Genomic DNA, 12,908 nt, shown 5'->3' on the forward strand with positions numbered 1-12,908 from the left:
CGAAATGTTGTTGATGCTGATAATGCAAAGAGCCAAGGAGGTTCTGAGCTGAGCAGGGAGGTATAATCAGAGAACTGCCAAGACTATCACAGTAAGGTAAAGAATACTGGAGGCCCTGGAAACAGGAAAGCAAGTCACTGCCATGGGGTAATGTGCAGTGATGAAGTAGACCGTAGTGAAGAGATTAAACTGTGCAACAGAGTTCAGTAGAACACAGAATCCAGACATCCAGAAAGACTTTTGGCAGATTAATAATATGAGATGACAGGTTAACTGATGCCAAACATAGTTTGAGTCCATGAGGGGGTTGTTGTGGCATCTAACCTTGAACAGGACTTGGATGTTTGTACTTTTTTAAAAATCATATTTCTTAATCACTTACTATGTGCCAGACACTGTACTAAACAGTGGGGTTAATCTGGTTGGAAACCATCTCTGTCCCATATAGGGTTTACAGTCTTAATTCCCATTTTACAGATGAGATAACTGAGGCCCAGAGTAGTAAAGTGACTTGCCTAAGGTCACACAGCAGACATGTGACAGAGCCAGTATTAGAAACCAAGTGCTTCTGACTCCCAGGCTGGTGCTCTACCCACTAGGCAACGCTGCTACTTATTTTCATGATCTGCATCCAGCTCCTAAAATCAGTAAGATCTATGAACCACACTAACTATCAAATGGCAGGAAGAGATTACCAACAATGGGAAACTGAAACTCAGTCTGCACAACAGAACAGTGGTGGTCACAGCAACACAGCTACCTTGGGTAGGAAGTCTTTGACAAATAGTTGAATAATTGTGGTTTGGTGAACTGAGAGGGCAGCCACAAGGGCAGAATGAACTTTGTAAAGAGCTCGTGAAGCACAATCTTTACCAATGGAAAATAGTAGTTGAATGTTGGAATGTAGAAGTGGTCCATCAGTAAGAGGGGTAGGGGTTGCCCTTCTTTGAGCAAAGTCTTCACAAAGATTAAGATATTAAGAGGCAGGCTTGCAGCATGGCTCAGTGGAAAGAGTGCTGTCTTGGAATCTGGGGTTCTAATCCTGGGTCCTTGTCTGCTGTGCGACTTTGGGTGAGTCATTTAACTTCTTTGTGCCTCAGTTACCTCATCTGTAAAAATGTGGATTAAGACTGTGAGCCCCATCTGGGACAACCTGATAACATTATATCTCCCCCAGCACATAGAACAGTGCTTGGCACATAGTAAGCACTTAACAAATACCATTATTATTATTATTATTGTTAAAACAGACCTGATATAGGACAGTTAACAAAGTATGTATCATTCTTTTCAGCTATTCTTGAATGTCAGAACAGCAAATTATGAGGCACATCTGTTCATACAAATGCATAGGAAATATTTGGATTTTTCAATTTCATTTTTATATTAAATTTCAGAATTTAGTTAACACTTGTAAACATCCTCATTTTAGAGATTAACTAAGTAGACCAAGCCCTGATTAATCTCCCTTTTCCTTTTCTTCAACTCCCTTCTGAATCGCCCTGACTTGCTCCTTTTTTCATCCTCCCCTTCCAGTCCCACACCTCTGATGTACATATCTGTAATTTAGTCATTTATATTAATATATTTCTCCCACTCTAGACTGTGAACTCCTTATGGACAGGGAATGTGCCTGTTATATTGTTATAATATACTCTCCTAAGTGTTTGTACAGTGCTCTGCACACAATAAGTGATCAAAAACTATGGTTGACTGACTAGAAAGCAATCACTCCATTTCCAATACTATTATTTTGCTGTATTTAAATTTAGAATGAATAAGCCTTTTTTATACTAGTGATTCTTTTCAGAGCCCTCTTGACCTCCTGGTTCCTCAGGCTGTAGATCATGGGGTTCAACACGGGGATCACCACTGTATAAAACACCGAAATCACTTTATCCCGCCCTAGAGAGTAATCAGATGCTGATCGCATGTAAAGAAATGTTGATGTCCCATAGAAAAGTACCACCGAACACAGGTGGGTGGCACAGGTGGAGAAAGCTTTCTGCCTCCCCTTTGCAGATTGGATTCTCAGGATGGTACCTAATATGCATATATAAGGGAGCAAGATTTCTGAGGAGGTGAATACTCCAAGAAAGATGGCAAAGACAAATAGCACAAACTCATTGACATAGGTAGCCGAACAAGACAGAGATAACAGTGGGGGAATATCACAGACAAAATGATTGATGACACTGGAGCCACAGAAGGATAATCTGAAGGTGAGATAGGTCTGCGTGGTGGCATTTATAAAGCCAACCAAATAGGAGCCGGCCACTAAGAGGTAACAGACTCTCTGTGATGTAATGAATGAATAAAGCAGGGGTTTACAGATCGCCGCATAACGATCGTAGGCCATTGCAGCCAGGAGATAGCACTCGCTGCTGGCTGGAATGATTAAAAAATACATTTGGGCAGCACATTCGTTAAAGGAAATGGTCGCATTCTGTTCTAAGATGTTGTCTAAGATCTTGGGAAGAATGGCGGAGGAATAACAGACATCTAAGAAAGCCAAATGACTGATAAAATAGTACATGGGGGTGTGCAGTTGAGCGTCAGCCTTAATAACTGTGACCAACCCAAGATTTCCAATCAAGGTGATCAAATAAATCATGAAGAATGTCAGGAAGCCAATGACCTTCATATCTGGGTTGTCAATCAGACCCACAAGAATAAATTCAGTCACTGTGGTGTTTGCTGCAGCCAGAACTCCAAAATATGTGTCTTTCCTCTTCTGGGTTGTGACAGACTCTGGTCAAAGAAATGAAAGCAGAAAGTGTGAGGTTATCTGATAATTTGCCCCCTGAAAATCACTGAAGTGAATAACTGGTGTAGACAAGGAGCAGATTCCTTTTTACCTTTCTGGAGAAAGATCTAGCCTTCACTCACTGAGTCTCTCTCAGGCCCTCAAAAATTGATGTTACCAACTGGGTAAAAGATGCCCTCTATTTGACTGCTTTCTTGGAAATATCTCTAGGTTAACGCAGTATTAAACCTACAGGCACTGAAGGTTTTCTCCATCAATATCAGATGAGGAAACATAAACCCTGTGACTCCCATAATCCCACACTAAAAGATGGGTTTAGGGTTGATTTAGAGCATGAGGAAGCACACTGCTAATGGACAGTTTTTGCTCTGAATCTTAGAGAGAAATTTTCTTAAGGAAGAGAAAAACACTAAAATCAAAAAGAAATGTTGCCTTTCCTGAGTGTGTAGAGTGACACCAGGGGTCTAGTTCCTTTGGGCCAAAGCTGGTTTGTAGGGTGGTCACTCAGCCCTTGTGGGCACTGCAACACATGTGACACTGTGTGCCGTGGGCAATCTACTAGACTGCAAACTCCAAGAGGACAGGGACCAGGTTACCAACTCTACTGTACTGTACTTCCCCAAATGCTTTCTACAGTGCTCTGCACACAGTAAGAGCTCCATAAATAGCATAATTGATTTCTGAGCTGCATTTAGCCTTTTCACCCTAAGCTTCTACTTCCCCAAATCCTGACTCAGCTTGGGGGTGGAGTGGTTGGGAATGCTGTTTTCTAAATTTCCATTTTATCTGGGTGCCTGAGGGGTGAAGAGAATTCTGGCACCTGTCCCTCTGCTCCTAGGCCAGTGTTTAGAGCAACCTCTAAGTGGTGCCAGTCTCCATCCTGCTTAGGCTTCCTGCAGAAAGGAAATCGGAGTGTCTAGAATCTGGTTAGAGGTTCATTCCTGGGGGTTTGCTGGAGTCAGAGCAGTCACATAACCCCACCCTCCCTGCCCCTTCCATCTTCTCTACCTCCATTCTTGGGGCTAGGCTATCCCTCCATTTTTTTAAAATGGTATTTGTTGAGTTCTTACTATATGCTAATTACTGCTCTAGGCACTAAGGTAGATACAAGTTAATAAGGTCAGACACAGTTCTTGTCCCACATTAATTTCACAGTCAAAGGAAGACAGATAACAGCTATTGAATCCCCAATCGAAGTTGAGGAAATGAGACAGAGAGGCCCAAGGTCACACAGCAGAGACATGGCAGAGTCAGGATTAGAACCCCAATCTTCTGACTTCCAGGTCCAGGCTCTTTCCATTAGGCCATGCTGCTTCCCACTTCAGCACATCCTCACCATGTAAGCTCTGAAGTACTCTCAACCTCCCATAAAATTGATGTGCTTTTCTTACTTGCCCCATCGCTTGCTTGGAAAGATGCCATTGTGGGCCATTATTTTGAGGATAGAGATCAGCAGATCGATTTTCTACTTATCTACAATTTTCATCAGCTATCTTTTAAAGAGAACAGTTCTGTGCTTTACTCACTTGGCCTCCGTGCTTCCCATGTTGTCTTTGTTCAAGCCCCAGGCTCGAATTTCACTATCTCAGAGGAGGACAGAGATTCTCTGCTATTCTCCAGAGTTTCGTGGATCCTGGGAGTCACCATACTTTCTGTTCCCCCAGCTGGAGGAAGCTTCACTTCAGGAGCATTAACAGAAACATCACGAACCCATGGCAGGAAGCATTGTGACAGACAGATGTGGGACATTCTCAGCTGACCTCTGCCATACCTGTATCCTGCAGGCTGCCCAAGGAGAAGGCATTCTGGAAGATTCTTCTGGATGTGTGTGTGTGTGTGTGTGTGTGTGTGTGTGTGTGTGTGTGTGTGTGTGTGTGTGTGTGTGTAGAGCTAGAAAGGGAGTTGAAAGTTTGTGTGTAGTTATGAAAGTAGAGAGAGCCTTTGCTCTCTATTTTCTCTTCCTTTTTATGGTCTCTGTATATTTCCCTTCTGCCTGCCATGCTGTCTGTGTCCCTCACCCTTTCTCTGCTTGAATCTTTCCTTTTCCCCAAATCTTAATCTACTGTCTCAGCCCTCTTAGAAATCCCTTCTACTACCATTGTATCTAATGTATTAATTATAATTGTTTTCCCTGAATAACCCTTAAGAAAAGTCTCTGCAAAAGCTATGGTTTATTTTTTGATTGTTTTATCTCAATTATTTATGTTTTATCAGTACTGATCCTAAATGGTTCAGGGACAACATCCTATAGTTAGTCAATCAGTCATCATTTATTAAGAGTTCGCTGTGTGCAAAGCACTCTACTTAACTCTTGGGAGAGTACAATACACTAATATAACAGACACATTCCCTACTCACAAGAAACATACCATTCCTGGGTTCTGGGTCTCTCCATGATGGTCTAAAATTCATATTCTTTATTAAATTCTGTAAAGCCTTATGACAAAATCAAATTGCCTAGTTCTTTCAAATGACGGAGCAAACATTTATATCATTTACTCTCTGATTATCAATAATTCCAACTTCCCTTTTGTGGTTGTGTTTATAGTTACTATGAGGTTCCTTGGGATTCAAATTCTCCTCCTAATTCCCCAATTGCCCATGTACAAAGAAGAAATAAGCACTCCCTTTGGGAAAGAATGGTAATTGCTGCTCCTCTTAAACCTTTCCCTTTGACAATTGCAATTTTTATTGAACTTCAGTTAATTTTCAGTTTGGTTTCTTCACGACTCTCCCTGCATTTCAAATACTTAGGGAACTTCTGTAGTTGACTAAGGCTTCATTTTACTGAGCAATAAACATGTGGATGTGTTTGCTAGGGTACTAATTAACAGCAAAACTGGAATATTCCATTATCTCTTTTTTAATGGTATTTGCTAAATTTTTACTCTATGTCAAGCATTGCAGTTCCTATCCCACATGAGGCTCATAGTTTAAATTGGAAAGAGGAGGATCAATACCCATGTTACAGAGGAGGTTACTGAGGCACAAAGAAGAACAGCATGGCCTAATGGAAAGATCATGGGCCTGGAAGTCAGAGGAACTGGGTTCTTTATCTTGGTTCCGCCATGTGCCTGGTATGTGACTTTGAGCGAGTCACTTGACTTATCTGTGTCTCAGTTACCTCGTCTGTAAAATCAATCCTTCAACTTGTATTTATTGACGGCTTGCTGGCTAACTGTGTGCAGAAACATAGCAGGTTATTGGGAGAGTTCAATACAACATAGGTGGTAGACACATTCTCTGCTCACAAGAAGCTGACAGTCTAGAGGGCATTCAATACCTGTTCTCCCTCCTACTTAGACTGTGAAGGCCCTTGTTGAATATAGACCGTGTCCAACCTGATTAACTCGTATCTATCCTTGTGCTTAGAACAGTGCTTGACACATAGTAAGCACTCCACGAGCAGCACAAGTACCATTGAGTTTATTGTCCAAGGTAATACAGTAGACAAGTGGCAGTCTGGATTAGAATCCAGGTCCTCTGACCTTGGCCTGGGTTTTTTCCACTAGGCTTCACTGCTTTCCACTTAAACACTTCCTCACCATATAAGCCCAGAAGAACTCTCAACCACCCTTAGAATTTATGCACCTATTTAGCTTATCCCATCACTTGTCTGGAATGATGCCACAGTGCACCAGCATTTTGAGGACAGAGATGAGTGACTCAACTTTCCATTCACCCACCTTACCTTCAACTACTTTTCTACCTTATGATTTAGAATGAGCACCCTGACAACCCGAATGATCTTACTCCTTACCGTTAGCTTTAAAGTAGAACTGTATCTGTTGCCGAATTGTACTTTCCAAGCTCTTAATACAGGGCTCTGCACACAGTAAGTGCTCAATAAATACGATAGAATGAATCAATCACCTTGTCCCCTCCTATCTTACCTCACCGATTTTCTGTTACAACTCTGCATGCTCACTTTGCTCCTTTAGTCCCATTGTTACTTATTATACCTCGTTCTCATCTATCTCACCACCAACACTTCACCCACGTTCTGCCTCTGGCCTGGAATTCCCTTCCCCTTCATAATTGATAGATCATTACTCTCCCCACCCTCATAGCCTTATTAAAATCACATCTCATCCCAGAGGCCTTTCCAAACTAAGCCCTCATTTCCTCCCTTCTCTGAGGCCACTCCAAGTGATTTGTAACCGTTATTCACCCCACCTTCATCCCCATGTCACTAATGTAAATATCTGTAATTTATTTATTTATATTATTGACTCTCTCTCCCTCTAGGTTGTAAGCTCTTTGTTGGCAAAGAACATGTCCACCAACTCTGATGTACTGTATTTTCCCAAGCACTTAGTACATTTCTCTGCACACAGTAAGTGCTCAGTAAATTCTACTGATTGACTGACTGAATGAATGCTCATTTTGAGACATGCAATTAGATAGTTTTGTTAAATTCATGATTTTTGAGGCACTGGGAAAATAATTACTCAGAATTAAGGGACTGATAGAGGAAATTGATAGCAGTCATATTTAACACAATGAAGTGCATTTTTGATTCTAAACTCTTTCTTGAGGAAAACATTTCTCAATCTTTCTCTACAGAATATCATCAGTGTACATTTGATTTACTGGTTGGTGGTCTGGTGTCATCTGTAGTATTCATTGAGAAGCTACTCTGTTTTCTAGGTTCTTGGGAACATACAGAAGTAAATGGGAAAGGTCTTGCCCTGAGAAAATCCATGAACCATTCTTCCTGAGAAAGACATTGTTCTTCATCCAAACCCCAGTTAATCAATAAATGGTACTGATTGCGAACATACTGTGTGCAAAAAAGCGCCTGCAGATGAGAAGTGAAAGAAACCTGAACCCAAAACACAGACATTCTTATGCTTCTCTGTAAAGGAACAAAGACAATAATCAATATTATTCCTTTTAGTAGTGGTTATAGCATTTATTGAGTCCACTGGGTGCTGAACAATTTTCTAAATCCTTGGAAAATCCAAAATAAGGAAGTGACATATTTCCAGCCCACAAGGGGATTACACTGTAAAGCAATAGACGATACTTAGAAACTGTGAACATCCAGGTCTGAATCTGCTCATGAAACCAAGGGGAGGGGAAACCCGGGATTCCCAAAGAGAACATATCCAGCTCCTCAAGCAGTTTCAACAAAATCATGTATACATCGCTATTCTTATCAGGCAGTTCTAATTCATAACATATAGCCATCCAAGATTACAAAAGGCAAGTTCCTGTAATGTAGTTGATGCTTCAGTATTGAAGACATATTAATTGAATTTCAACTTTTCTGAGAAGAATAAAGGAGTCACTGTGATACTGGACTATAGGGAGATGCCAGTGGTAGCCAATCCAGGCTGGTGTATGGATATACAAATTCCATCTTTGAACCCAAAGGACAAGTAAATAATATTTCACCACATGGCATCAACAAAACATCCTTCTAGATACATCAGGGGGTAGATAAAAGTAGGTGCTATTAAGAGAGAGAAAAAATGTTCTATGTTGCCTCAATCTTTCACTTTTTAAGTGATATTCTGAGTAGAACTATATTACCAAGAACTAGTAGCATATCCCCCTATTGATAACCGGTTAATTAAATAGGTTTAATTAGGGACACTCAGAAATTTAAAATCACATTGGGTATGTTATATGCAGACTAGGACAATAGTGATTTTTCTTCTTTTCCCTCAAGAATGGAGGCATAGCCCCTGACAGAGAGAGAGAGAAAGAGAGAGAGAGACAGAGAGAGAGAGAGAGAGAGAGAGACAGAGAGAGAGAGAGAGAGCGCATAAGGGAGGTATAGAGGGAGGAAGAAACTGATCATACAGTCTTAACATGCATCATGCATTTTGGAGGAATAAGATATCATTCCCAAAACATAGATTTATCTCTGGATTAAAAGGAGAAGAGTCAATATTTATGAAACATTCTAGGAGGAAAAGGGATTTACTCTGAGTACCTCTTTTAATCATCAAGAAACAGAGAAAGCATCATTGTCTCCAATACTTTCTTCACTTCTTTGTTTCTCAAGCTGTAGATCAGAGGATTCAGCATGGGGATAAACACAGTACAAAACACTGAAAATCAATTCTTATTCAGGGAAGAGTTTGAATGGGGTTGAAGATACGTGATAATCAGGGTCTCATAGAAAATGAAAACAGCAGTCAGTTGGGAAGTACAAATGGAGAAGGCTTTCCGTTTCCCCTCTTTAGAGTGGGTCCTCAGGATGGCAACAAGAATGTAAATAAAAGAGATCAGGATAGTTCAGAGTGTGCTCAAGATATTAAAGCTAACAAAGATAAACATCACTAGGAAATTGATGCTTGTATCTGAACAAGAGAGTTGTAACAGTAGTGGAATTTCACAGAGGAAATGATTGATCACATTGGACTGGCGGAATGACAATCTGAATGTAAAATACATATGAATAAGTGAATTCGCAAAGTCACAAAAGTAAGTAATTGATGCCAGGACAACACAGACTCTGGGAGATACAATGACTGTTTAGAGAGAGCAGTTGGTGGCAGATGGTCACGTATCTATCAATGTGCCATCACAGCCAGAAGGAATATCTCAGTGGTTTCAAATGCCCCAAAGAAATGACACACACCCGATGTTCTGTGTTCTGACAAAAAGGTCATTAGCTTCCTGGGAGTGACACATGATGGGTAACATAAATCAACAAAAGATAAATTGCTGAGGAAAAATTACATAGAGGTGTGAAGTTGGGGCTCAATTTTGATCAGAATCGTCATCCCTAGGTTGCCTTCCACAGTGATAATATAGGCCATGAGAAAAAACAGAGAGGGCCACCTGCAGATCCACTCGGTTGGTCAATCAATCAATCAATCAATCGTACTCATTGAGCACTTACTGTGTGCAGAGCACTGCACACAGTCAGTGTGGTCAGTCTGAAAGGATAAACTCATTGCACATGGTGAGATTTCCTTCTGCCATCAATGCTGTCTTCAGTATCTACAGAGATGGCAAGAACAATGAGTGTGGGTGAGAACAGCAGTCTTGATATAATAGGTTCTTAATCCAGTTGCACACCAAGGATTCACGACCTATGGAATATTTAAGGTCAAAATAAAAATTTAGAATGAGTGGATTTATCTCCCCTTTTATGCTTATTTTTAAGGAAGTGCTCTTCTCCCACTGTTCTCTGTACCTAATTCCCAGCTGTGATCTCTTTACCAGAGCTTAGTACAGTGATTTAAACTTAATAAATACTATTACTACTCTCATTAGTACTACTACCACTACCACTACCACAACTACTTATACAACTAGTAGTACTATCCTCAAGTGAGGCTTAATGTATGGGGGAAAGAAATATTTAAACAGTGTTATAATGTCTTCTAATTCTTCTTTTTTACTCTCCCATCCTCCGTAGTACAGTGCTGTGCACATAAGAAGTTCTCAGTTAATACTACAACTAAATGAAGTAATAGGCTTCACTTCTGAGATGCTGAAAGCCTCGGTCAGGGAGCTGAATTTGGACACCATCTCCTTACTCTCTTATGGACAAAAACTCTTTGCCTATGTCCAGGCCAGACCGAACCTGCTCTTCAAAGTCTATAGGAAAATTGAGCTCTGTCTTTAGGATTCGATATTAGAGTTAGCCCTAACCCTAAATCGACTTTCAATGCTCCAAAAGGAAAATAATCACTGTTTGAATAAGGACAGAATTGCTCCCTAAATATAACCATGATGAGGTGGGAAGAGTTCTACATGATCCCCTACTGGTCTAGAAAGAGGTAATGTGTCCCTCTAAGCCCGTGATTGAGAAACTGTGGCCAATCAGGGACATTATGCTGGAGGTTTATTTTTCCTGGTGCTGAGGATAAAATAAAAGACAATACCTATTATTAGCAAGGCTGGCTGTTAAAATGATGGAGGTGGAATTAATGGACTGAGGGGAAACAGGAAAATAAACTGGGAACCTCTCCCCTTAGGAAACTACATTTTCCAGAAAGTAAAAGTCCTGCCATCCCAGAAATTCTGGGGTGGAGACCTTTAAATGTTAAGAAGAGAAGCCATTTGCCCTTTGTACTCCTGCCACTGAACCCGGGGCCTGGCTGCTTCCATTGTGTCATAGTCTTGGGGAAGACTATGTGCTGGTAATACATATCTTCAGAAACTTGTTGATCAGAATTCCCTTGTTTGTTTGCCAAAAGAATGTATAAGACGAGAGGCACTTGAGTATATGGACCATTGTATCTGGAATTTGGTTTTGCTTTAGCTTTTCCCTCATTATTCCCTTCTTTCACTTCAAAATCAATAATAATAATAATAATAATAATACAATAATAATAATAGTATTTGTTAAGCTCTGATTAGGTGCCAAGCACTGCAATAACTGTTGGGGTAAAAAAAAAGGTATTTACATCAGATGCAACCTCTGCCCAAACCAGGGTTTAGAGTCCAAGTATGAGGGAGAACAGGCGTCGAATCCCCATTTTACAGATGAGGAGGCTGAATCATCCCACTGGGGTGCTGTCATTCTGACTATTTTGGAAGTTAAACACCTTTCTCACAGGATTCTATCCCAATAAATACGGTAGGTCACCTAATACTTTGACTTCTCCCTGTAGATAGTGACAACATTTGACTCTGTGACCCATGGCATCCTTTTAATATTAATTTTAAAGTCTTGACAAGCCATACCGTTTCACATTCATGGATAAACAGGCCTTCTTGGTCAGATGCTGATCGTTATAACAGTGAAAGAAAATATTATAATACAAGAAAACCTTAATTTGAAACCCTTTAATCTAATCGTGGCATCTCCTGACATTTTACACCCACCATAACCTCCACTCCTTCCTATGATAGGACGGGATGTGACTGATTCTTCCCACCCCCCTCCCCAGGTAACATGGCCCTTGTTCTCACAGTGTTACTATTAGCAATTACCAGCATTCGCATCTACTCAGCCCTCTCATGTTATTTGGTTGTTTACTCCTCTCCCTAGGTGTTTCCTCTCCCATTCATTCATTCATTCAATTGTATTTATTGAGTACTTACTGTGTGCAGAGCACTGTACTAAGCGCTTGGGAAGTACAAGTTGGTGACATATACAGACAGTCCCTACCCAACAACGGGCTCGCAGTCTAGAAGGGGGAGACAGACAACAAAACAAAACATATTAATAAAATAAATAGAATAAATATGTACAAATAAAATAAATGAATGGACTAATAAATACGTACAAACATATATACATATATACAGGTGCTGTGGGGAGGGGAAGGAGGTAAGGCGGGGGAATGGGGAGGGGGAGGAAGGGGAGAGGAAGGAGGGGGCTCAGTCTGGGAAGGCCTCATGGAGAAGGTGAGCTCTCAGTAGGGCTTTGAAGGGAGTTGGAGAAGTTACTCCCATGTAACCCATAACAGCTTTGCCCTTCTCCAGAACTTCCATCCGCAGTACTTCCTCTTCCACAGCCTCAGAGACAATTCATCCAAGAGCCCTGGACTCTCCTTGCTATTAGGCTTTTTGATTTGACTGACCCATGGACGATTCAACCTTCTGCTCTGGACACAACCCGTTTATTTTATTGTTGCTATTGCATGCAAATTGTTAACTGCTCTCTGTGCTGTCATTTACCTCGCTGATCTCACCATGACCTATCAATTCCCCTGCTCCCAACTGTCCTTCCCTGTCCTTACCTTCCCCTTCCCTTCTCCCACCCAACTCTATCGCTTTCTTTGCTCCCCCCCAACACCCCACCCCGCCACCTCCCTAGAATTCCTCTGTACCAGCACCAAACCTCATCCCTCTCCCCCGTGCAGTTCCCCAACAAACCTCTCGCTTCCAACCCCTTCCCTCCCCTCCTCCCCGCCCCGTCACATCCGAGTTCTCCTTTCTCATCGCCACCCCTTATGCCCCCCTCCCCGCCCAGGCCCCCCCCCAAATCATTCCCATCCAAACCCTCCCCACCCTGCTCACCCTACCCACTCCTTCCCCTCCCTCCACAGCTGCTGCCAAATATGGCCTATGGAACCCCCGCTCCATTGTAGGTAAGCGCCCGTTCATCCATGACCTGTTCCTTTCCCGCTCTCTCCTCCTCCACGCCCTTACCGAGACCTGGCTCACCCCGGAAGACATGGTCCCTTCTGCTGCTCTCTCCAGCGGAGGCCTCTTCTTCTCCCAC

At 41.7% G+C, this 12,908-nt stretch overlaps 1 protein-coding gene and 1 pseudogene across 1 annotated transcript; both read right to left on the bottom strand.

Annotated features, from left to right (window-relative positions):
- Positions 1-1,768: 1,768 nt before the first annotated feature.
- On the bottom strand, positions 1,769-4,189 carry LOC119921362 (olfactory receptor 1020-like). The gene is made up of 2 exons (XM_038741626.1): positions 4,159-4,189; positions 1,769-2,751 (listed from the first exon to the last, which is right to left on the bottom strand). Exons 1-2 carry the CDS (start codon positions 4,187-4,189, stop codon positions 1,769-1,771), a joined length of 1,014 nt encoding a protein of 337 aa, XP_038597554.1.
- A 4,527-nt stretch (positions 4,190-8,716) lies between these two features.
- On the bottom strand, positions 8,717-9,507 carry LOC119921249 (annotated as a pseudogene).
- Between the last annotated feature and the right edge of the window lie 3,401 nt (positions 9,508-12,908).

This window comes from Tachyglossus aculeatus (genome assembly GCF_015852505.1).
Source record: "Tachyglossus aculeatus isolate mTacAcu1 chromosome 12 unlocalized genomic scaffold, mTacAcu1.pri SUPER_6_unloc_2, whole genome shotgun sequence".
Taxonomy (NCBI): domain Eukaryota; kingdom Metazoa; phylum Chordata; class Mammalia; order Monotremata; family Tachyglossidae; genus Tachyglossus; species Tachyglossus aculeatus.